The sequence below is a fragment of the Entelurus aequoreus genome, linkage group LG23, assembly GCF_033978785.1.
Source record: "Entelurus aequoreus isolate RoL-2023_Sb linkage group LG23, RoL_Eaeq_v1.1, whole genome shotgun sequence".
Lineage (NCBI taxonomy): Eukaryota > Metazoa > Chordata > Actinopteri > Syngnathiformes > Syngnathidae > Entelurus > Entelurus aequoreus.
Window position 1 is genome coordinate 35,564,020 of NC_084753.1, and position 26,219 is coordinate 35,590,238.

The following is a 26,219-nucleotide window of genomic DNA, read 5'->3' on the forward strand; positions in this document are numbered from 1 at the left end:
ACTCATTAGAAAGGAGATTAAAGACAATGCATCTCAGCTACAACTGGGCTCTATTAACACAAATACGACTGTATATACGACGGACACTGCCCTCCAAAATAGTCTCTCTATTTTTGATGAAATAACATTAGAGGAATTATTACAGCGTGTAAGTGGGATAAAACAAACAACATGTTTACTTGACCCACTTCCTGGGAAACTTATCAAGGAACTGTTTGTATTATTAGGTCCATCAGTGTTAAATATTATAAACGTATCACTTTCCTCCGGCACTGTTCCCCTAGCATTCAAAAAAGCGGTTATTCATCCTCTGCTCAAAAGACCTAACCTCGATCCTGACCTCATGGTAAACTACCGACCGGTCTCCCACCTTCCGTTTATTTCCAAAATTCTCGAAAAAACTGTTGCACAGCAGCTAAATGAACACTTAGTGACTAACAATCTCTGTGAACCTTTTCAATCCGGTTTCAGGGCAAATCACTCTACGGAGACAGCCCTCGCAAAAATGACTAATGATCTATTGCTAACGATGGATTCTGATGCGTCATCTATGTTGCTGCTTCTTGATCTTAGCGCCGCTTTCGATACCGTCGATCATAATATTTTATTAGAGCGTATCAAAACACGTATTGGTATGTCAGACTTAGCCTTGTCTTGGTTTAACTCTTATCTTACTGACAGGATGCAGTGCGTCTCCCATAACAATGTGACCTCGGACTATGTCAAGGTAACGTGCGGAGTTCCCCAGGGTTCGGTTCTTGGCCCTGCACTCTTTAGTATTTACATGCTGCCGCTGGGTGACATCATACGCAAGTACGGTGTTAGCTTTCACTGTTATGCTGATGACACTCAACTCTACATGCCCCTAAAGCTGACCAACACGCCGGACTGTAGTCAGCTGGAGGCGTGTCTTAATGAAATTAAACAATGGATGTCCGCTAACTTTTTGCAACTCAACGCTAAGAAAACGGAAATGCTGATTATCGGTCCTGCTAGACACCAACATCTATTTAATAATACCACCTTAACATTTGACAACCAAACAATTAAACAAGGAGACTCGGTAAAGAATCTGGGTATTATCTTCCACCCAACTCTCTCGTTTGAGTCACACATTAAGAGTGTTACTAAAACGGCCTTCTTTCATCTCCGTAATATCGCTAAAATTCGTTCCATCTTGTCCACTAGCGACGCTGAGATCATTATTCATGCGTTCGTTACGTCTCGTCTCGATTACTGTAACGTATTATTTTCGGGCCTCCCTATGTCTAGCATTAAAAGATTACAGTTGGTACAAAATGCGGCTGCAAGGCTTTTGACAAAAACAAGAAAGTTTGATCATATTACGCCTATACTGGCTCACTTGCACTGGCTTCCTGTGCACTTAAGATGCGACTTTAAGGTTTTACTACTTACGTATAAAATATTACACGGTTTAGCTCCAGCCTATCTCGCCGATTGTATTGTACCATATGTCCCGACAAGAAATCTGCGTTCAAAGAACTCCGGCTTATTAGTGATTCCCAGAGCCAAAAAAAAGTCTGCGGGCTATAGAGCGTTTTCTATTCGGGCTCCAGTACTCTGGAATGCCCTCCCGGTAACAGTTAGAGATGCTACCTCAGTAGAAGCATTTAAGTCCCATCTTAAAACTCATTTGTATAATCTAGCCTTTAAATAGACCCCCCCTTTTTTAGACCAGTTGATCTGCCGTTTCTTTTCTTCTCTCCTCTTCTCCCCTGTCCCTTGCGAGGGGGAGTCGCATAGGTCCGGTGGCCATGGATGAAGTGCTGGTTGTCCAGAGTCGGGACCCCGGGTGGACCACTAGCCTGTGCATCGGTTGGGGACATCTCTGCGCTGCTGACCCGTCTCCGCTCGGGATGGTTTCCTGTTGGCCCCGCTGTGGACTGGACTCCCGCTGATGTGTTGGATCCACTGTGGACTGGACTTTCACAATGTTATGTCAGACCCACTCGACATCCGTTGCTTTCGGTCTCCCCTAGAGGGGGGGGGTTACCCACATATGCGGTCCTCTCCAAGGTTTCTCATAGTCATTCACCGACGTCCTACTGGGGTGAGTTTTTCCTTGCCCGTATGTGGGCTCTGTACCGAGGATGTCGTTGTGGCTTGTACAGCCCTTTGAGACACTTGTGATTTAGGGCTATATAAATAAACATTGATTGATTGATTGACTTCACCCTTGCTCCTGATGGCAGCTGCCGCCCTCAGTGCGTGAATGTGTGTGTGAATGGGTGAATGTGGAAATAGTGTCAAAGCGCTTTGAGTACCTCCATCCATCCATCCATTTTCTACCGCTTGTCCCTTTTAAGGTAAAAAATTAAAAAAAATTTAAGTACCAATGACTGTCACACACACACTAGGTGTGGCGAAATTATTCTCTGCATTTGACCCACCACCCTTGATCACCCCCTGGGAGGTGAGGGGAGCAGTGAGCAGCAGTGGTGGCCGCGCCCGGGAATAATTTTTGGTGATTTAACCCCCTTGTGATATAGAAGTCCTGTAATGGCAACGTGCAATGATGGTGCAGCTGGGAAGAGGTCAGAGTGAATATGTAGCACACTTGGTACGCACCCTTTGCTGGGCCAAAGGAAATGACCAAAACCGGGCCACATTTGGTCCACGGGCCCCACTCCCTATTTCCCAGCAGGCTTGCAAAAAGACTAATGGCATGGCAGCACGAGCGAGAACATTTGCAGTCTCTAATGGCCGAAGTAACAAGGCCAAAGGGGGGAACCGGGGTGGGGCCCGAGCGGGCCCCGCCGGGTAATGAGGCCTTGGAGGACCGTTGCCATGGATGGTAAACAGAGAGGGGCGGTCACGCAGGCTCGCTGTGCGGACTCAACGGCAACATTGGACATGAGGAAGTGATGCTGATGGCGTGCAGGTCACATGTCAGCTGGAGCCAATTAATTTTCGGCGTGAAGCTGGTGCTTGTGATAAAGATGTCCCTTAATGCAGTGTTTTTCAACCACACTAGTGTACCGTGAGATACAGTCGGGTGTGCCGTGGGAGATGATCTAATTTCACCTATTTGGGTTAAAAATATTTGTTGCAAATCAGTAATTATAGTCTGCACATTATGTGTTGTTGTTGAGTGTCGGTGCTGTCTAGAGCTCGGCAGAGTAACCGTGTAATACTCTTCCATATCAGTAGGTGGCAGCCGGTAGCTAATTGCTTTGTAGATGTGGGAAACAGCGGGAGGCAGGGTGCAGGTAAAAAGGTGTCTAATGCTTAAACCAAAATGTGAGCGCCCCTAAGAAAAGGCATTGAAGCTTAGGGAAGGCTATGCAGAACGAAACTAAAACTGAACCGGCTACAAAGTCAACAAAAACAGAACGCTGGACGACAGCAAAGACTTACTGCGGAGCAAAGACGGCGTCCACAAAGTACATCCGAACATGACATGACAATCAACAATGTCCCCACAAAGAAGGGTAAAAACAACTGAAATATTCGTGATTGCTAAAACAAAGTAGGCGCGGGAAATATCGCTCAAAGGAAGACATGAAACTGCTACAGGAAAATACCAAAAAGAAAGAAAAAGCCACCAAAATAAAAGCGCAAGACAAGAACTAAAACACTAGAGCTATATTGATGCATGCTTGGTTATGGTTTAAAGTCGTATCCAACAATTGCGACAACGACTTTTTACTGTCAACTGAGTTTCGTTTTTTTTTTAATGATTTCTGCTGGTGGTGTGCCTCCGCATTTTTTCAACGCAAAAAATGTGCCTTGGCTCAAAAAAGGTTGAAAAACACTGCTTTAATGGCAACGTGCAAGCATTTGGCTGCAAAAGAGCATTGTGCCCCAGGGCGTGTTTCCACATGACGTTCAGCTAGCTACTTTTTTTTCTACGCTTTGTACCCTGCGGCCTATAAAACGGTGCAGAGAATGTATGGATTTTTCTTCGCTAGCGGCCGTAACGTTTTGTATTCAACAAATACTTCTGATATTACACCGACAGAGACACTGCAAAGGTGTGTATTTTTAATTGTCCTATGGCGCCATCTTTTGGACAAAGTTCGCTCCCTGCAGGTGCTGCGGGTTGACAATCTACTTCCGGTGTTGTGCCTTGAACCGGAAGAATACCCGTCCATAGCATTTCTACTCGTATGGATTCTTCATTCATTCAATCCAAGCAACGTTTGCAGGTTTTCCAATATAACTAAAACTGTTTATACTTACTAAACCGTCCCATGTGTGATGTCTGTAGGAATGTTAATGCTAGCGTCATTAGCATTAGCAACTATGCTTACAAGTGTCTCTTTGTATTATTAACTTACAATGGCATTCTTTTTTCATTGTTTTGGTTTCGTAAATTCGCCAAAACGTTACCGTGGAGTTATTGAGTCTGTTTAGCTGATTGGAGAGCCTTCTGTTTTGTTTGATCAGCCATTTTACTGCCGTGTTACTGACACTGTTTGGAAACATTTAAGGTAAACATTTATAAAATCGTTATATCTGCGGCTTATAGTAAAGTGCGGCTAATATATGTAAAGTTGTTGTTTTTTTTTTAATTCGGTGGGTGTGGCTTAACAGTGCGCTCTATAGCCCGGAAAATCCGTACAGTCAGCCATATTGGGGGACTAGTTTCATGCCATACAGTTAATTTTGCAGAAATTGTTACGGTCTGGCAGCTTTACTTGCGACATGACCCCAAGATGCAGAGGTGGAAGGCAAAGTGCAAGTTAAAAAATTGATTTGCTGTATTTTTGTAATATAAGTTTTAGGAAGACACTTAAGTGAACATTATTGATTTAAACTTGTTATACTGGATGTTTACATTACACTCAACTGTATTACATTTTTGTATTATTTGCTTGAAACAGTAGCTTCTCCTGCGCTATTCGTTGTACTTAAAAATACACCTTTGTAGTGATCAACATTAGGGCTGTGAATCAGTTCGATCCGATTCTTGGGGGTAACGATTCGATTCAGAATTGAACCTCGATTCAAAATTGCATACTTTTTAATAACCAGTTCTAACAATATGGTAAATGGTAAATGGGTTATACTTGTATAGTGCTTTTCTACCTTTTTTTTTTTAAAGGAACTCAAAGCGCTTTGACACTATTTCTACATTCACCCTTTCAGACACACATTCACACACTGATGGCGGCAGCTGCCATGCAAGGCGCTAACCAGGACCCATCAGGAGCAAGGGTGAAGTGTCTTGCCCAAGGACACAACGGAGGTGACTAGGATGGTAGAAGGTGGGGATTGAACCAGGAATCTTCAGGTTGCTGGCACAGCCACTCTTCCAACAATATAATTTATGATTTCTGCTCCGCCGCTCCCAGTCTGTGGAACGCTCTCCCTGACCACCTGAGGGCAACACAGACTGTGGATGCTTTTAAAAAATGTTTAAAAACCCTTCTTTTAAAAAAAAAAAGACTTTTTTTTTTTAGATATATGCATACTAGTTCTAGCTATTAGGCTGTTCTACTTTTTATTTTTTATTTTTTGTAATACACTGTAGCACTTTGAGGTTGTTTACTCTATGTAAAGTGCTTTTTACAAATAAAACATATTATTATTATTATTATTTGCATGAGTGGCTGGACATGACAGATTTAAAAAAAAAAAATCGATTTAATATTTTTTCATTCGTTTAAGAATCATTACAAATAAGAATCGCAATTAATTTCAAAATAAAATCTTTTTGACACCCCTAAAATATGATTAGAACATTTGAGCATTATGTGTGTGTTCAATTACAATAAATGTGTATATTCTGCCACTTCATTTTACAATTTTTTTTTTTAACATAACACAAATGTACCGTGATAATATCGTACCGTGACATTTTGGTAATTTTTACCTTCCTGTTTTCTAATTGGTACTACACTTTGGGGCAGTAGTGGCTTTTTTGAAATTGTTCTACAAAAAAAAACAAAAAAACCCCTAGTGGTTAGAGTGTCCGCCCTGAGATCGGTAGGTCGTGAGTTCAAACCCCGGCCGAGTCATACCAAAGACTATAAAAATGGGACCCATTACCTTCCTGCTTGGCACTCAGCATCAAGGGTTGGAATTGGGGGTTAAATCACCAAAAATGATTCCCGGGCGCGACCACCTCCGCTGCTCACTGCTCCCCTCACCTCCCAGGGGGTGATCAAGGGTGATGGGTGAAATGCAGCGGTTAATTTCGCCACACCTAGTGTGTGTGTGACAATCAGTGGCACTTGGTACTGTTTTTTCTTCGGTTCAACGGGTGTCACCCGCTTCTGAGACCGGATGTTTTAAATCTGGCCTCCCAAATTGATGCTCGCAAGTTGGAGCATAAGAAAAAGCTGAGAGGTCGCGCTCATACGTTTAAAATACTTGCAAGTTGAGGTGCGACTGTACTAAAAATATTTGCCCTCCATTCAGAGTGAAGGTCGTGCCATCAGGCGTTTGTCTCCATGCAGCCCGAGTCCTTCATGGCGTCTGCCGCATCAAATGACGCCTCTGGCGGGCGGCGGGCACCGACCGACCTCGCCTCTGCCGGCGTCGCATGACTTTGACGGCTCAGGTCTCGGACGAGCAATGTGATGACTTCTCCGAGCCTGATGACGTCGCACATCAACAACACGCTGAAATGGTGAAGGCTATTCACTTAGTCATTTACTGCTTTAAACTGGTATCTTTTTTTTTAAAACTACATTTTTTGGCCGCATAGTAAAACAAATCCATCCCTCGTCTGGTCTTCTCAAATCCCGAGTCTGCTCCCGCGCCACGGTCTCAGTGAAGCGTAAAGCTTAGCCTTTTGCGGCTGCAATCCGCCTGAGCAAATGTTCCTCGGCCTCTGGGGAGTCCAAATTGATCCCGGCGGCAGACGACCGTGTGCGCGGAGCGTGAGCATGGCGGCCAATAAAGAGCCGAATCGTTAAGAGACTGTCCTACTTCAGCGGGGAAGAAGGAGATAAAAAGTCAGCACTTTGTCCGAAGCCACACGGTGTGTAGCTTTAGCATGCTAGTATCTGGACTTATAATAATAATGGATTATCAATCAATCAATCAATCAATGTTTATATATATAGCCCTAAATCACAAGTGTTTCAAAGGGCTGCACAAGCCACAACGACATCCTCGGCACAGAGCCCACATACGGGCAAGGAAAAACTCACCCCAGTGGGACGTCAATGTGAATGACTATGAGAAACCTCCTCTAGGGGAGACCGAAAGCAATGGATGTCGAGTGGGTCTGACATAATATTGTGAAAGTCCAGTCCACAGTGGATCCAACACATCAGCGAAAGTCCAGTCCATAGTGGGGCCAGCAGGAAACCGGCCCGAGCGGAGACGGGTCAGCAGCGTAGAGATGTCCCCAACCGATGCACAGGCTAGCGGTCCACCCCGGGTCCCGACTCTGGACAACCAGCACTTCATCCGTGATTAGATTTATGTAGCGCTTTTCTAGACACTCATCATCATCATCAGGGGTCACTCGAAGAGAGTATGACGATCCTTCTGGTAGGGGGGTATCCCTTAATGGAGGATGCCTGTTTAACTTTGTTTAACGTGGGGAGACTTCATTTTCTTCCCTTTTCTTTACACAGTCTTTTGCATTCATTGTCGTTGAACTCTGCGAGATCTTTTAAGCTGCACTGGTTGGGTAGCAGAGGACAGACAAGGCAGTGCTGCATCGTGTGGTCCTCTTCTCCGCATTCGCAGGTGGTTGGGCCGGTTTTGTAGCCCCATCTGGCCATATCAGCTTTCGATCGCCCTGTTCCTGTTCTAAGGCGGCTTAGTGTCTTCCACTGGACCTATGGTGTTTCTGACCCGGGGGGAAGGTCTTCGGAAGGGGGGATTCCCATGTCAATAGGAGGGGGGTCTTTCTCTAATTTTTGTGTCCATAGCTGGAGTCTGGTTTCTTCCCGAGATGTTGTTAGGGGCTGGACATTGCTGAGGAAGCTTCTCCTTGACTTCAGACGTTGGGCTGAGGGTTCACGTCCATAGAGGAGGTGGCGTTCATCACTGGTAGCTTTTCTGAACTCTACTCGGCTGGCAACTTCCCGTCTCACGTCTGCAGGGGCAATGCCAGCGAGGAGATGTAGGTTGTTCAGGTTGGTAGGCTTCAAGCAACCAGTGATCAAGCGGCAGGTGTTGTTCAGTGCTGGGTCGAGTTTCTTGGCATGGGTTGATCTCTCCCAGACAGGACATGCATACTCCGCCGAGGAATAGCACAGGGCCAAAGCAGTACATCTTAGTGTGTGTGCTGTGGCTCCCCATTTGGAATTTGACAGTTTCCGTAAGATGTTGTTTCGGGAGCTGACTTTCAGTTTGGTGTTTTTGATGTGTTCCTTGGGGAGACTGGTGCACAGACAGTCACCACACGATCCTTGGCAAATCCGGGTCAGGGTCCAGTGGCATGGAGTCCAAGACGACTGGAGACCCTTTTATGCTGCAGCCTTCATCCGCCATCCCAGCCGTTGTGACGCTCCAAAGGGTTAGCAATCATCCTCCGCCTGTTCCACCGTTGAGGTCTTGGGTTGTTATTTCCCCATACCTGGACCCACATGGATGGGGGGGTGTCTTCTTCCGCCATCGCAGCCGTTGTGGTAGTTCTTACATCTACCGTCTTCCACCTGCTCTGCCGTTGAGGTCTTCACCGTATCCCTGGCTAGGGGGCAGTCAGGTACTAGGCCTTTGCCAAGAGCCACCTGGGGTAACAGTAGTAAAGGGGTTAACCTCCTAGTGCCCCAATACCCCATAGAGGAGCCTCTACTGCCGGATGCACTTTAACATCATGCCCAGGACATATCCATCACAGTACCCCTGCTTAAAACGAAAGATAATCTTCCGTCTTGTCTGGTTCCTGGGAACCAAAAACTGCATATGGTCTTGAGAGATGAGTCTGTCTACCAAAGTGGTGAAGTACAAAGTTGAAGAAACTGCAAACGCACCAAGAAAATGTGTGAAGGCTAAAGAGAGCACCAAGACGTCAGTTCCTATTTACAGTAAATACAGTATCTGTCACCATCTCACACATTGTACTCACTTTAATACAAAACTACAGTACATCCAAGAAGTATTCTACAGTGATTTGTTGTTAGAACCTTATTCCAAGGTTACATATGCGGTCCTCTCCAAGGTTTCTCATAGTCATTCACACCGACGTCCCATTGGGGTTGTGAGTTTTTCCTTACCCTTATGTGGGCTCTGTACCGCGGATGTCGTTGTGGCTTGTGCAGCCCTTTGAGACACTTGTGATTTAGGGCCATATACGTAAACTTGATTGATTGATTGATTGATTGATTTGTGGATTGCTGCAGACATGGTTGACCTTCACAGAGGAATGCTGTAGCTCTGACAGAGAGACCATCGGGTTTTTGGTCACCTCCCTGACTAGAATGAGATGAACGCAGCAATGTACAGAGACATCCTGGATGAAAACTAACGCTTCTCATCCAACCTGATGGACCTTGAGAGGTTCTAAAAAGAGGAATGGGCCAAAAAAGCCCAAAGATAGATGTGCCAAGTTTGTGGCATCATGTTCAAAAAGACTTGAGGCTGTAATTTCTTACACAGGTGCATCAACAAAGTATTGAGCAAAGGGTTTTAACACATTTGCAAAGATTTAAAATAAAAGAATCACACTGTCATAATTTTGAGGACGAAAATTAATTATTCCATTTTGGAATAAGGCTGTAACAAAACAAAATGTGGAGAAGGTGAAGTGAATTACTTTTCGGATGCACTGTATTTAGGGAAAAAGAACATTCCTGAGTCCTGATTCTGCGAACGTAAGCACCACAGATGCAAGGGATTTATGGACTCATGGCTTTGATAATCCGAGGTTTCTGTTTCACTCAACTGAGCCACTCTGGGTCCTCAAATTAGCTCTGAGCCGCAGCGTTCGAGACGAGGGTAACGAGAGGATGTCGAGTGGGGAGAAGAGAGAATGGAGTTGAGGGGATAAAGAAACACAAATGGATTAGCGCACTAATCGTCTTCACTTCCAAGGGATAAACCACGCACGGACACCCAGGCACTCGTGCACACACACACACACACACACACGCACACACACAATGGCAATCTTCCATTGATCCATGGTCAATCAATCGCTTCTAGTGGGAGATTGATTCTCGCCAGCGACTCCAAAGCAGCCGGGCTGAATCAGCTGAGATTTCAGAGGGAGTTTCAGTAAGGTAGTGATGGTTGAGGGTGAGCCGGGGTGACCGTGAACCTTTGCTTTCCTGCCTGGCATCCTCCTTCCATGCTCGTATTGTTTTCACAATTCCGGTCAGGACCAGTAGTCACGCCATCTTGGAGGGCATCGCTTGTAAACACAGAGTTTAGTTGAACGGGGCCACGAACAAAAAGTCCCAATTCTAGGATCGACTTGACTTCAAAGAGAAGTGGCGTTATGTGGGAAAATAAACGCTATATTTGCACATCAACGACATCGAAATTTTCACAAGCAAAAACTCTTAGTCAGGATTTACATAGATTTGGTAAACTTGTTAACACTTTCAATAAAAAGGTAATGACTAGTCCTTGTTTATGATCAATATTTCCATGCTCTAACTATTGACTGAAAGCAGGCTCATCTTGGGACGGCTGCGCAGAATACTCGGCCTGAGCATGGTGTCTAAGTTGAAGCAAACTGAACATAGCACTAGACGACACCCGAAGGATCATCATGGCATCTCTCTCTGGTATGCTGTGATGGCATTTGACCTTGAACGGAGCACGCCGGGTCTTACTGCTGGCGGGCTGTGTCAATGATGGTTCTGGCGTTGGCGTCGTATTGCTTCAGAAATTGTAATCTTTGCCTCCTCCCTTGGCTTTCTTCCCGTGAATTTTCCCGTTGAGGCAGAGATCTTCTATGATGTGCCCCAGGGACTCGTTCTGGTCACGTTCTATATGGTGGAGGAGCTGTCTCTCTTTCTGGACTCGGGTTTAGGACTTTGTCATTGGTAACTCTTTCGACCCAAGAAATCTTGAGCATAGAACCACATTTCTGCAGCTTCGATGTTCCTGTGGGTTACAGCGTTTAGAGTCCATGTGTCCGAGCCATAATGAAGCTCTGATCAGATGACAGTTTGAAGGATGCGGATCTTGATAGGCATTGAAAGCTTTCTGTCACAATAGATAGGTTTCATTTTCTTGAAGGCCTCCTTGGCTAAACAGATCCGTCTACATGTCTCCTTTGTACATCGACCGTAACAACAGAACTGAGATAGTTGAAGGTGTTTCCTAACTTCAGAGTGCAGGTCGGGCGCGAAATTACCATGCACTTTGTCTTCTTGCAGTTGATACTCAGGCCTTTTGATTTGGTACTTTTGTTAGTTTGGTCCAGAAGTTGCTGGAGGTCTTCTTCGGTTGTTTAAGAGAACGAATATCGTCCGCATATCTGATATTGTTGATAATGACACCATTTATGGGGAGTCCAGTGGGGACTTCGTCAAGTGGTCACAAGATTGATTCCCCGTACAAGTTAAACAAGTCTGGGGACACAATACACCATTGACGGACTCCTCGTTCGATCTTTATCCAGTTTGTTAGTCTGCTGTGCACCATGGTCGAGCTGCTGATGGTCTTAGCTGGGATTGCATCTGCAGTCCATTGGGGAGAACACACCACACATCTACAGTCTTGAACCAGTCCTGGACAGACACTCATCGGTCCAAAACTCCAGGCTAGACCACCACCTGTCGTCCCTTTTCAAATCGAGCAGTCAAATTATGTGACTCCAATTTCACCACCATGACTTTTTGAAGAATTCACCACACCTACTCATTTCCTAGTCCTTCCTAACAACTGCCACCGCACCAAGGACATTGATTGATTGATTGAGACTTTTATTAGTAGGTTGCACAGTGAAGTACATATTCCGTATAATTGACCACTAAATGGTAACACCCGTCCACATCCCACGCGGGGTCGAGGTCAGGAGGAAGCACATCAGACCTGGCCTTGGGTGTTTCAACTACAACATGACTTTCAATGTCCTTTTAACCAAGCCATCCACTAAAGAAAAATAGCAAAAAAGCCACAAAACTTAACAGAGCTTATAAACTTTTCATTTTTCGTAATTCTTTATATTTTACATGAAAAACAATCTGTCCATTTCAAATTGAACTCTTTTTCCTTTTGAAGTACTCATGGCTACCTTACCCAAGGGGTTGCACACTCGAGAGGCTGTTTCCAGTCTTTTTTTACTTGCCTTCCTTGCGCCTCAGAACTCAACCGGTGGGATTTCACGGCCTCACAGACAGTCAGAAATTACAGACCTCGTTTTCAAAAATGATAACTTTTCTCACTTCGGGATTTAAACAATCTGAGGGAGCCACAGCCAGGAAGCAGAAGAGCCGCATGCAACAACAACAATTTACACCCCTGGTTTTAGCACAAGTATTTTAAGTCGTGGCCGTGTTGTAGTGGCCGGGTGACAGCCATGGCAACGATGCTTACCATGAATTGATTTACGTGGACCCCGACTTAAACAAGTTGAAAAACTTATTCGGGTGTTACCATTTAGTGGTCAATTGTACGGAATATGTACTGTATTGTGCAATCTACTAATAAAAGCTTCAATCAATCAATCAAAGCTTGGTCCTCGGACTAGCGGTGAGTACTGTACTATAATTTACAATAGAACACACTCAAGGCTACTACATTGAGTGAAACGAGTATAAAAGTGACTACATGGGTTTTATTTGATGTTTAGATTTTCTAATTATGTTAAAAAAAATAATTTACAGAGTACGAAAGAGTTTTTATGCCCAAATATGAAAATATGTGACTTATTAATGAGAATCCTACTTTGCGGGAATCATTCTATCATGGTCCTAATAAACCAGGCTAAACAAGGGACGGCTGTATATTGCTTTACCCGACGAGTATCTCCAACATGGCTGCAGATTTCACATAAAACCACTCTTACTCCTTGTTTACCCTAATTCAATCGCCTGCCTTCATTTGCACCAACCAGACCCCTCCCTTCCTGCACGCCCCGAGTGCCTTTTGCGGGGAGGCTGAAACCCAAACTCATCTCCAGATGAAGCTGCAGCATCCTCACTCGCTAATTAGACCCCACCGTCACCCCTCAAACCCACGGAGGACACACAACACCAGCACATCCAGGCCGGTATTGTCTCTGGTTCCTGTGCGTCCCTCCTGGAGGTCAGTCCATGATTCCCTGAGGGCATATCTGGTGAAGCTCCCTTTGCCGGGTGCTTCCAGTGAAACCTCACAATTGAGCAGGAGGAGCACTCGCACCGGGGGGGGGCGTGGTCACATGACACATATTAGCCACTCAGCATGTAAGTAGTAATGTGTAACACCAATGAAGGGGGGCTCGCTGGGGATCGAGGGTAGATTTTTCAGGGGGGCAAAAACTACAAAACGTCATGGCGGCTGAATATGACGTATACCTATTTCCATTGTTAATTCCGATTCAGGCCACGCCCACTGCAAAAGCCCCCCTCAATATCCCGCTAGCCCCCCTTGATAGGGGGTTACTTACTACTACTGCGGTAACTTCTTGCTAAGGATGGGTGTCGAAAAAAAAACCACAATGGCGCTGGTACCGATGTAAACAGTAGGAACCAGCCCAAACCACCGGGGCCTGATTGAGGTGCTAAAAGAATGCTGACTCAGTGTCAGGTTCAAACACTGATGACATCTATTAAACGAGACAAGAAGCGAGGAATTAAACAGAGAAATAATTAAATTTGGCTCAATTTGAGGAGAAACGTCCGGGCTGTACTATTGTACAGTCTCCAGCACGCCCAGGCGAAAGATTGTACGCCACCTTTTTTTATTTGGACTTTCCCTGTTTACATAACAGCTGTTTCTAAAGGAATGGGGGGGGGGTATGCAAACAGCCATTGTTTTCGGTCACATTAACACAAAAGAATAAGATGCCTCGGGCTTGGACTGGTCCTGGGTCGAGCTTGGGCAGGTCTTGGATCAAAATACATAACCCCTTCCGTCTCCTCCCATCGTACACAGCAATTTTTTTCCAAGCCTTTGGCTTGATGCAACAAAGACAGCCTCTGTCTGTTCGCCGGAAGTTTCCGAAAACGGAAACTTTTGTGATAACTTACACATAATTATTTCAACACTCAGTAACCTGGAACAAGCACTTGAAGGTGATATTGTGAAAGTAACGTTGTCTAAGCCAATTGTATCTAATCGTATACAACGTTGTCAAATGATATGAAACCGGGTGTTAATCCCCAAAAAGTATAATTTATATAACACATAAACTTTAGTCTTAGGTCAGGCTGATTAGAAAAATTAGTACTAAACAAAACATACGGCATAAAAAGGGACTCACGGTGAAAATAAATGTGCATACAATTATTTAGCGCTAAAAATTAATTAACTAAATAATAATAAATATGTATCATAACTAAACTGTCAAAATGAAAGTCAAATGAAAATACAGCTTCGACGCTTTAGTCATAATTTTTGCGCTGAAGAAACTTCTCTATAACTTGAACTCCAGACTTCTTCTGTTTGTTTGGTATTGTCACTGCTGCCACGAGTGGTGGAAATGTGTATTACAACAGATTTTTGGGTGGCCCTCTATGGTTAACCCTGTAACACCCCTTGTTGTAAATTTACAACGTTACCTTTAACCATCCTAAAAAACAATCTGTTATATATATATATATATATATATATATATATATATATATATATATATATATATATATATATATATATATATATATATATATATATATATATATATATATATATATATATATATATATATAATTTTTTTTTTTTTTTTTTTTTACCACATTTACATAGTCATTGGGTCCTATTATTCAGTCTCACAGGGCTATTGGATCGTACATTTGTTTATAAGTCACGCCTTCTGGCCATGAACTCACACAACCTCTCAAGGTTTCCTTCGAACAACATCTATTTGTTTTATTGGACTGGATTCATCAGATTCAAGTAAGTAAAATGTGTTTTACATTTTTTTTTGGTTGTTATTACAATGTCTAGAGCATGTACATATGTAGTTATTGTGGAACAGATGCATCAAATTTCATTTAGAGCTTGTTATATAATTGTTGCAATTATACAACACTTTGTGAATGTGGTAGCAATAGCTGGCTTGTTGCAGTGGGCTCAAACAGGTTGTATTCCCTCCACTACATCACTGCCTGAAGTATTTTCTCTATACATGGATAGTATACGTTCTACCCTTGTGTTGTGTTCTGGTCAAATTTGACTGATTTAAAAAACACAAGTCAAAGTAATGCAGAGTCCTGACAGAGGCAGTCTGCTGGTTTCACTGCAATAATTACAACAAGTTATTGTATTTGTTACTTAGATACCATTTTATTTACATTTTTGAAGTAATTGAATTAAGAGTGTCAAATTATCGTGTAGTAATGAGTAGCATGGTAATGTTATCTGTGCACGGAGTATGGACATAAGCTTTTTTTGAAGCACAGACACAAGGTATGGAACATCAACCTATTAAAGGCCTACTGAAAGCCACTACTACCGACCACGCAGTCTGATAGTTTATATATCAATGATGAAATCTTAACATTGCAACACATGCCAATACGGCCGGGTTAACTTATAAAGTGCAATTTTAAATTTCCCGCTAAACTTCCGGTTGAAAACGTCTATGTATGATGACGTATGCGCGTGACGTCAATCATTGAAACGGAAGTATTCGGACGCCATTGAATCCAATACAAAAAGCTCTGTTTTCATCTCAGAATTCTGGACATCTGTGTTGGTGAATCTTTTGCAATTTTTTTAATGAACAATGAAGACTGCAAAGAAGGAAGCTGTAGGTGGGATCGGTGTATTAGCGGCTGGCTGCAGCAACACAAACAGGAGGACTTTGAGGTGGATAGCAGACGCGCTATCCGACGCTAGCCGCCGACCGCACGGATGATCGGGTGAAGTCCTTCGTCGCACCGTCGATCGCTGGAACGCAGGTAAGCACGGGTGTTGATGAGCAGATGAGGGCTGGCGTAGGTGGATAGCTAATGTTTTTAGCATAGCTCTGTGAGGTCCCGTTGCTAAGTTAGCTTCAATGGCGTCGTTAGCAACAGCATTGTTAAGCTTCGCCAGGCTAGAAAGCATTAACCGTGTAGTTACATGTCCATGGTTTAATAGTATTGTTGATCTTCTGTCTATCCTTCCAGTCAGGGGCTTATTTCTTTTGTTTCTTAATGCAGTTAAGACCGATGCTATCACGTTAGCTCCGTAGCTAAAGTGCTTCACTGATGTATTGTCGTGGAGATAAAAGTCACTGTGAATGTCCATTTCGCGTTCTCGACTCTCATTTTCAAGAGGATATAGTATCCGAGGTGGTTTAAAATACAAATCTGTGATCCACAATAGGAAAAGGAGAAAGTGTGGAATCCAATGAGCCAGCTTGTACCTAAGTTACGGTCAGAGCGAAAAAAGATACGTCCTGCACTGCACTCTAGTCCTTCACTCTCACGTTCCTCATCCACGAATCTTTCACCCTCGCTCAAATTAATGGGGTAATCGTCGCTTTCACAGTCCGAATCGCTCTGGCTGCTGGTGTAAACAATGGGGAAATGTGAGGAGCCTTTCAACCTGCGACGTCACGCTACTTCCGGTACAGGCAAGGCTTTTTTTTATCAGCGACCAAAAGTTGCGATCTTTATCGTCGATGTTCTCTACTAAATCCTTTCAGCAAAAATATGGCAATATCGCGAAATGATCAAGTATGACACATAGAATGGATCTGCTATCCCCGTTTAAATAAAAAAAAATTCATTTCAGTAGGCCTTTAAGTCATTGAAATCGACTGAGTCAACGAATGGAATAAAAATAACGGTGACGAACTGAAGATGTATCTTTAAACGGCGTACATTTTCCAAAGATAAATGATGATACTTTTGGGAGAGGGCGGGGCGTGGTTTCATTTGCAATCTGGGAACAACTCAAAAATGTAACATCTTGAAGAGAGGGACTCAAAAAACGTGCAATAAAATACAGAGGAGAAAAATGTACGCACAATTTACATCTAAGCACATCCAATACGTAATATGTGGAACACAAGGACGTGTTTTAAATGTAGATTCAAATCAGCGTAGGTCCCTTTAAAGTAAAAAATGGAAATAATCTGTAGTTTGGTTTTCAGTACAGATGAAAATGTCAAAAGTTGTGATACTAATCAATATCACATGTTATGAAAAAATTCATTGTGAACCTTTTTTTTTCCTGCCCAGCCCTAATTGAACATACGGCAAATTAAAATCGTTCCTTCCATCCTTCCATTTTCTCTCTTAAGGAGCCGGGCCTCCTCCATGAGGTCTTCCTACCTTTTGGATCACAAACCACAACAAATCGATGGCGCCCGAGAAGCCCTATATTGCCGTGAATAACCAACTTTGATGTTTTAGAGGAATGTGCTGAAAGTGTGAGAGGTGAAATTCCAAGAAAAGACAAGATTCCGGGAATAAATACAAGAGTTACGCAACATTGGCAGGCATAGGCGATCAATGTTGTCCTCCTTTAGCCACGGACTGTTTTAGACTATTTGACTGCTCAGTGCAACACATTTTATATATTCATATATATATATATATATATATATTCATATATATATATATATATATATATATTCATATATATATATATATATATTCATATTCATATATATATATATATATTCATATATATATATATATATATATATATATATATATATATATATATATATATATATATATATATATATATATATATATATATATATATATATTCATATATATATATATATATGAATATATATATATATATATATATATATGAATATATATATATATATATATATATATATATATATATATATATATATATATATATATATATATATATATTCATATATATATATATATATATATATATATTCATATATATATATATATTCGTATATATATATATATATATATATTCATATATATATATATATATATGAATATATATATATATATATATATATATATATATATATATGAATATATATATATATATATATATATATATATATATATATATATATATATGAATATATATATATATATATGAATATGAATATATATATATATATATATTTTTTTTCTATGTAAATAAAATAAATGTATATATATATATATATATATATATATATATATATATATATATATATATATATATATATATATATATATATATATATATATATATATATATATATATATATATATATATACTACCGTTCAAAAGTTTGGGGTCACCCAAACAAATTTGTGGAATAGCCTTCATTTCTAAGAACAAGAATAGACTGTCGAGTTTCAGATGAAAGTTCTCTTTTTCTGGCCATTTTGAGCATTTAATTGACCCCACAAATGTGATGCTCCAGAAACTCAATCTGCTCAAAGGAAGGTCAGTTTTGTAGCTTCTGTAACGAGCTAAACTGTTTTCAGACGTGTGAACATGATTGCACAAGGGTTTTCTAATCATCAATTAGCCTTCTGAGCCAATGAGCAAACACATTGTACCATTAGAACACTGGAGTGATAGTTGCTGGAAATGGGCCTCTATACACCTATGTAGATATTGCACCAAAAACCAGACATTTGCAGCTAGAATAGTCATTTACCACATTAGCAATGTATAGAGTGTATGTATATATAGCACCCCCGGCCAAACTGCGACTTATAGTCCGAAAAATACTGTATATATATATATATATATATATATATATATATATATATATATATATATATATATATATATATATATATATATATATATATACATAAAAACAAACTAATATAATTCACATTACTGCAACGATAAAATCATCTCACGCAAACTTTCAGCAATCATTCGTGTCCCTTGTTACATTCTTTCAAATAACTTCCGTGCCACCTGAACGGGGGGACACGCAGGTCAAAGACGGCGGTTCTGACGCTGGCGACTGCACGCCCTCGCCGAGATGTTGAAAGGAGCAGAGTCAGCTCGCATCAAGTCACTCGTGCTGCTCAGTGATTAATGTTTTAGAGGCTCTTAACAGCACTTGTGCTGTGGATCGGATTCAGTTTTTCAGCTTAAACCACGACCGGGAACATTTGGCTCGGATGTGAACGTTGTTGCGTTTGCTAACAAGATGATTTATCAGAAGACGGGAGGGGCCGAAGATGGACCCGTGTGACATTTAAACGTTTAAATATAGCCCATGTGCTCATGCTCTTAACTGCATTTAATTAAGTAATGCGCACACACTTAAGAGCTTTTATGCTAATTAGTACTACCGAGCACTTATACAATAACTATATGCAATAATGTGCACTGACCTATTCGTTATGCACACCTGTACATCTAATGAGATTCAAACCCGGTGCATAAGAGGGTCATGTTGCTTCAAATATCGTCCCCAAAAAAATTTCTGCAAGGATGATTTTGGTATCAAGGTAAGGAGGGTAGACCTTGGTGGTTACTAGGGATGTCCGATAATGGCTTTTTGCCGATATCCGATATTCCGATATTGTCCAACTCTTTAATTACAGATACCGATATCAACCGATACCGATATCAACCGATATATGCAGTCGTGGAATTAACACATTATTATGCCTAATTTGGACAACCAGGTATGGTGAAGATAAGGTACTTTTTAAAAAAAATAATAAAATAAGATAACTAAATTAAAAACATTTTCTTGAATAAAAAGGAAAGTAAAACAATATAAAAACAGTTACATAGAAACTAGTAATTAATGAAAATGAGTAAAATTAACTGTTAAAGGTTAGTATTATTAGTGGACCAGCAGCACACACAATCATGTGTGCTTACGGACTGTATCCCTTGCAGACTGTATTGATATATATTGATATATAATGTAGGGACCAGAATATTGATAACAGAAAGAAATGGGGGGAGGGAGGTTTTTTGGGTTGGTGCACTAATTGTAAGTGTATCCTGTGTTTTTTATGTTGATTTAATAAAAAAACCAAAAAAAAAAACGATACAGATAATAAAAAAACCGATACCGATAATTTCCGATATTACATTTGAACGCATTTATCGGCCGATAATATCGGCAGGCCGATATTATCGGACATCCCTAGTGGTTACTGTATATGTTTTTGTAAAAAGACTTTACTTTTCTATTAGATATCGCCCGATTATTATTATATAATATTATACAATATTATGCATATATATTAGGCCTGTCAACGTTAACGCAATAACGCATGTGATTAATTTAAAAAATAAATAGCGTTATCAGAAATGAAAAGGAGATTACTGAAAGCCACTACTACCGACCACGCAGTCTGATAGTTTATATATCAATGATGAAATCTTAACATTGCAACACATGCCAATACGGCCGGGTTAGCTTACGAAAGTCCAATTTTAAATTCCGCGCGAAATATCCTGCTGAAAACGTCTTGGTATGATGACGTTTGCGCGTGACGTCACGGATTGTAGCGGACATTTTGGGACACTATTGTGGCCAGCTATTAAGTCATCTGTTTTCATCGCAAAACTCCACAGTATTCTGGACATTTGTGTTGGTGAATCTTTTGCAATTTGTTTAATGAACAATGAAGACAGCAAAGAAGAAAGCTGTAGGTGGGCAGCGGTGTATTAGCGGCCGGCTGCAGCAACACAAACACAGCCGATGTTTCATTGTTTACATTCCCGAAAGATGACAGTCAAGCTTTACCATTGGCCTGTGGAGAACTGGGACAACAGAGACTCTTACCAGGAGGACTTTGAGTTGGATACGCGCTACCGTGAGTACGCAGCTGCGGCTTCCAAACATTTGATCGCTTGCCCGTACGTGCGTGCCGCTATGTGCATGTCACGTACGTAACTTTGGGGAAATATATGTGCTGTATGAACTTTGCGGAGGTGAACGGTACTTTGGGCTGTGGGATTGAGTGTGTTGTGCGGGTGTTTGATTTGTATTGGTGGGTTATATGGACGGGAGGGGGGAGGTGTTTGTTAAGCGGGATTAATTTGTGGCATATTAAATATAAGCCTGGTTGTGTTGTGGCTAATAGAGTATATATATGTCTTGTGTTTATTTACTGTTGTAGTCATTCCCAGCTGAATATCAGGTCCCACCCGCCTCTCACAGCATCTTCCCTTTCTGAATCGCTCCCACTGCCCTCTAGTCCTTCACTCTCACTTTCCTCATCCACGAATCTTTCATCCTGGCTCAAATTAATGGGGAAATCGTCGCTTTCTCGGTCCGAATCGCTCTCGCTGCTGGTGGCCATGATTGTAAACAATGTGCAGATGTGAGGAGCTCCACAACCTGTGACGTCACGCTACTTCCGGTACAGGCAAGGCTTTTTTATCAGCGACCAAAAGTTGCAAACTTTATCATCGATGTTCTCTACTAAATCCTTTCAGCAAAAATATGGCAATATCAAGTATGACACATAGAATGGACCTGCTAAGTCTGTTTAAATAAGAAAATCGCATTTCAGTAGGCCTTTAATCACATCCAGATTAGGGATTAACCCGGAAGACGGGTGCATTGTTACACGGTCTGTGATTGCGATTAGAGGCGGCCCAATTTTGCTTCAAAAGAGAACTTTAGACTAAACTGTGGTAATTTGTTGCTATTGCGGCCGATAGGATGAATGCTACATCAACAACAAGCAGAGGAGAACGCTACTCTGGCAGTTTACCTGCGCCAATCTTGTCAACAAAAGTAGCACAGCCTTTGCTAAACGGACAGCCACCACATGTAAACCACTTAACATCTGTGAAGACCAAGTCCTGCAAGAAGATGTCACTCATATCACCACAGCTGATTTGTCGTACAATACCTTGGAGAGGCACAATTACAGCAAGGATGAACCAACTGTACTACACAAAACAAGAGCATCAAGTTGCATCTACCGGCTGAATGTAAATTCATTTTGAAGATCAATATTGTCATCTGAAAAAGTTTTGTTTAAAGGCCTACTGAAAGCCACTACTAGCGACCACGCAGTCTGATAGTTTATATATCAATGATGAAATCTTAACATTGCAACACATGCCAATACGGCCGGGTTAACTTATAAAGTGCAATTTTAAATTTCCCGCTAAGCTTCCAGTTGAAAACGTCTATGCATGATGACGTATGCGCGTGACGTCAATGGTTGAAACGGAAGTATTCGGACACATTGTATCCAATACAAAAAGCTCTTTTTTCATCACAAAATTCCACAGTATTCTGGACATCTGTGTTGGTGAATCTTTTGCAATTTGTTTAATGAACAATGGAGACTGCAAAGAAGAAAGCTGTAGGTGGGATCGGTGTATTAGCGGCTGGCTGCAGCAACACAACCAGGAGGACTTTGAGGTGGATAGACGCGCTATCCGACGCTAGCCGCCGACCGCACGGATGATCGGGTGAAGTCCTTCGTCGCTCCGTCAATCGCTGGAACGCAGGTGAGCACGGGTGTTGATGAGCAGATGAGGGCTGGCTGGCATAGGTGGATAGCTAATGTTTTTAGCATAGTTCTGTGAGGTCCCGCTGCTAAGTTAGCTTCAATGGCGTCGTTAGCAACAGCATTGTAAAGCTTCGCCAGGCTGGAAAGCATTAACCGTGTAGTTACATGTCCATGGTTTAATAGTATTGTTGATTTTCTGTCTATCCTTCCAGTCAGGGGTTTATTTCTTTTGTTTCTATCTGCAGTTAAGCCCGATGCTATCACGTTAGCTGCGTAGCTAAAGTGCTTCGCCGATGTATTGTCGTGGAGATAAAAGTCACTGTGAATGTCCATTTCGCGTTCTCGACTCTCATTTTCAAGAGGATATAGTATCCGAGGTGGTTTGAAATACAAATCCGTGATCCACAATAGAAAAAGGAGAAAGTGTGGAATTCAATGAGCCCTTGTACCTAAGTTACGGTCAGAGCGAAAAAAGATACGTCCTGCATTGCACTCTAGTCCTTCACTCTCACGTTCCTCATCCACGAATCTTTCATCCTCGCTCAAATTAATGGGGTAATCGTCGCTTTCTCGGTCCGAATCGCTCTCGCTGCTGGTGTAAACAATGGGGAAATGTGAGGAGCCCTTCAACCTGTGACGTCACGCTACTTCCGGTACAGGCAAGGCTTTTTTTATCAGCGACCAGAACTTTATCGTCGATGTTCTCTACTAAATCCTTTCAGCAAAAATATGGCAATATCGCGAAATGATCAAGTATGACACATAGAATGGATCTGCTATCCCCGTTTAAATAAAAAAATGTCATTTCAGTAGGCCTTTAAACAACAGAAGAGTAAATGGTGCACTATGTTAAGTTGTTTATGAGTGTGTTTACTAAATTATTGATTGGTAACTGAACTTTGTTTGCAATATTATTGCAAAGACTTATTACACTTACTGTCATAAAGTTTAGAGTAAACCAATGACTTGCAGTTCAGTAAAACATTTGAAAAACATTCCTGTATGACAGCCTGACTACACAATTGCATTTGTATCCAATGTTATTTTTGAAAGCAAAATAACCCGTGATTAATCATTATTAATCAATTAAAATTAATTCATTATAATAATTAATTAACTAATTAAAGAAGCATCAGTAAGATGGCGCCGCTGAACACTTACATCCCACCATCATCATAGCCACCGAGAAGATCTTCTCCCCATCTGTGGTGGGAGCGATGTTCCCGAAGCCGATGGTGGTCAAGCTGGTCATGGTGAAGTAAAGCGAGGTGATGTACAGAGAATCCTTGCCGGGACCGCCCTCCCATTGGCCAGAACCGCTGGCGTTGTAGCGGTACGGCGACCCGATGTTGATGGCCAACTGGTACAGCCAGCTGTCCATCTTAATGGTGTTGGTGGCCTCGTCGATGACCTCGTAGTCTCCGATGCTGTACCTGGTCAGGAGAAGTCGGGAACTATTAGAGAATCATCTCTGAATGCTAACCACATTTGAAGAATTCAACGACCCGGAAAAAAAATGCGTTTACCAGATGCAGGCTAGCCAGTGGGCCACCAGTCCAAAGACGCAGACCAGGAGAACTAGAACAGCAGCTCCATACTCCAGGTAGTGGTCCAGTTTCCGGGCCACCCGGCCCAAACGCAACAAACGGACCACCTTCAGAGAGCTGAACAGGCTGCTGATACCCTGAGGGGAGGACGGCAAAGACGTAATCAATAAATGATTGTCGTCTACGGCCGAGTTAGAGTCTTCAAGTGAGCTGACATGTTTTTGGAATTTGGGAGGAAGCCTGAGTACCAGGAAACAACACACACCCACACCAGGAGAACATGCAACCTGCACACAAAGACACCCAAACAGAGATCCGAACCCTCTGTCTCAAGGATGTCCAACGGAATTGTTTCGAGGGCCTCATTTGCAGAAAGTCCAGGACCATGGGGTTGGACTGCTCCCTTCACCATTAGACTTTTTTTGGCAGATTTTGGACAACCAGTTGAATTTCAATTTGGTCCATTCATTTTGTCAGAGTTACAGGAGCACTCTGCTGTTTTTAAGTACTTTTCGACAAAAAAATCTAGTCAAAGAGTGCTGTCTAGTTTTTAGGAACCTGCGACATCCCACAGGTTTTTTTTAACCGAACTCCCGGGCCACCAGTTGAATAGCCCGAAAGATGAAAAAGAGAGGACTTCAAATGGAACCTTGAGGAACACCACTAGTTTAACTAAAGTCGTTGAACAACTGAAACAAGCTACAGCATCACATTAGTTACATAAACCGTGTTACAAAAGACATTTCTAACCGCCAGTAAGGAGAGGACTTATTAGGGTGCCTTGAGGAACGCCTCAGTTAGGTAAATCCCAAGTTTGGACCCCTGTGTTCTAGGTTTTCTAGCAAGGTTGAAATGTCAACGCAAGGATCTTTCGATGTGGTCCAAGTTCCTAACACTTTAGAGTGTTTACGAATTGGCTGGAAAAATGCTCGTCTCCCAAGTTTGGAACTGAACTCGGGGGCTGGTATGGTGTCATTACCGGGTCAGATTTTCCCCCTGGGCCTCCAGTTGAAAAGCCCTGCTCTATCTCCTGATTGTGCAGCAAACATGCTGACCACTAACCAAATCAAACTTTATTTATGAATCGGTTTTCAAATGCAACACAACTGTTTTACAGCTTTAAAAGTCAATGTTACACCCCACAAATGAATGAATACAGAGGGGCCAGGTAAGAAAACAATATCACAGGGCCACCAGGATGCTGAGCACAGCCGTAGCCATTCTATTCTATGTTTCTATTTATTTTACTTTATTTACATTCTATTCCTATTTACCTATGCTATTTATAACCAACTGTATTTATATCCTATTCTATTTAAATTATTGTGTATGCATTAGTGTGCGTGCAGTACTTAACGTAAAGAAATCTGGACCCTAGATACATCAAATTTGTGGGCATTCACAGGACAACATCTTGGAGACGCAGTCTGTTCTGCATGGCGAAGAATAATTAATTTAACGAAGAGACATAGACAATTGAAGTGTACAATTTAAACATTCTAATCCGAATAGTTTTTTTCCTGGCTGGAGCAACTTGGCAAGGTCCTTCCTTCGAGATTCTCCCAAAAAGGACAGCGCAGCGAAGACACTACAAACTGTAATCTTTTAATGCTAGACATAGGGAGACCCGAAACTAATACGTTACAGTAATCGAGACGAGACGTAACAAATGCATGAATAATGATCTCAGCGTCGCTAGTGGACAAAATGGAACGAATTTTAGCGTAATTACGGAGATGAAAGAAGGCCGTTTTAGTCATACTTGCCAACTCTCCCGTTTTTAGCGGGAGAAACCCGGTATTCAGCCGCGCCCCCTCCAGCTCAATGCGGACCTGAGACTGAGTGGGGACAGCCTGCTCTCACGTCCGCTTTCCCACAATATAAACAGCTTGCCTGCCCAATGAACGGAGAAGTTAAACAGGACAATACTGCCATCTAATGGATAGCCACCGGAACACTGAAATTCAAGTATTTTTTTCTATGTAAATAAAATATATATATATATATATATATATATATATATATATATATATATATATATATATATATATATATATATATATATATATATATATATATATATATATATATATAGGTAGAATTCACTGAAAGTCAAGTATTTCATACATATATACATATATATATATATATACATATATATATATATATATATATATATATATATATATATATATATATATATATATATATATATGAAATACTCGAGTTGGTGAATTCTAGCTGTAAATAACCACGC

At 41.7% G+C, this 26,219-nt stretch overlaps 1 protein-coding gene across 1 annotated transcript in view; it reads right to left on the reverse strand.

Moving 5' to 3' along the window:
* LOC133640859 (potassium voltage-gated channel subfamily H member 5-like) overlaps positions 1 to 24,938 on the reverse strand; it is a 114,645-nt gene extending 89,707 nt beyond the window's left edge. The window contains exons 1-3 of the mRNA XM_062034541.1: positions 24,873 to 24,938; positions 23,942 to 24,099; positions 23,577 to 23,848 (exon numbers count right to left, since the gene is read on the reverse strand). Coding sequence (XP_061890525.1) covers positions 23,577 to 23,848; positions 23,942 to 24,099; positions 24,873 to 24,938 — 496 coding nt within the window. The remainder of the gene's footprint in view (positions 1 to 23,576; positions 23,849 to 23,941; positions 24,100 to 24,872) is intronic.
* Positions 24,939 to 26,219: the final 1,281 nt, after the last annotated feature.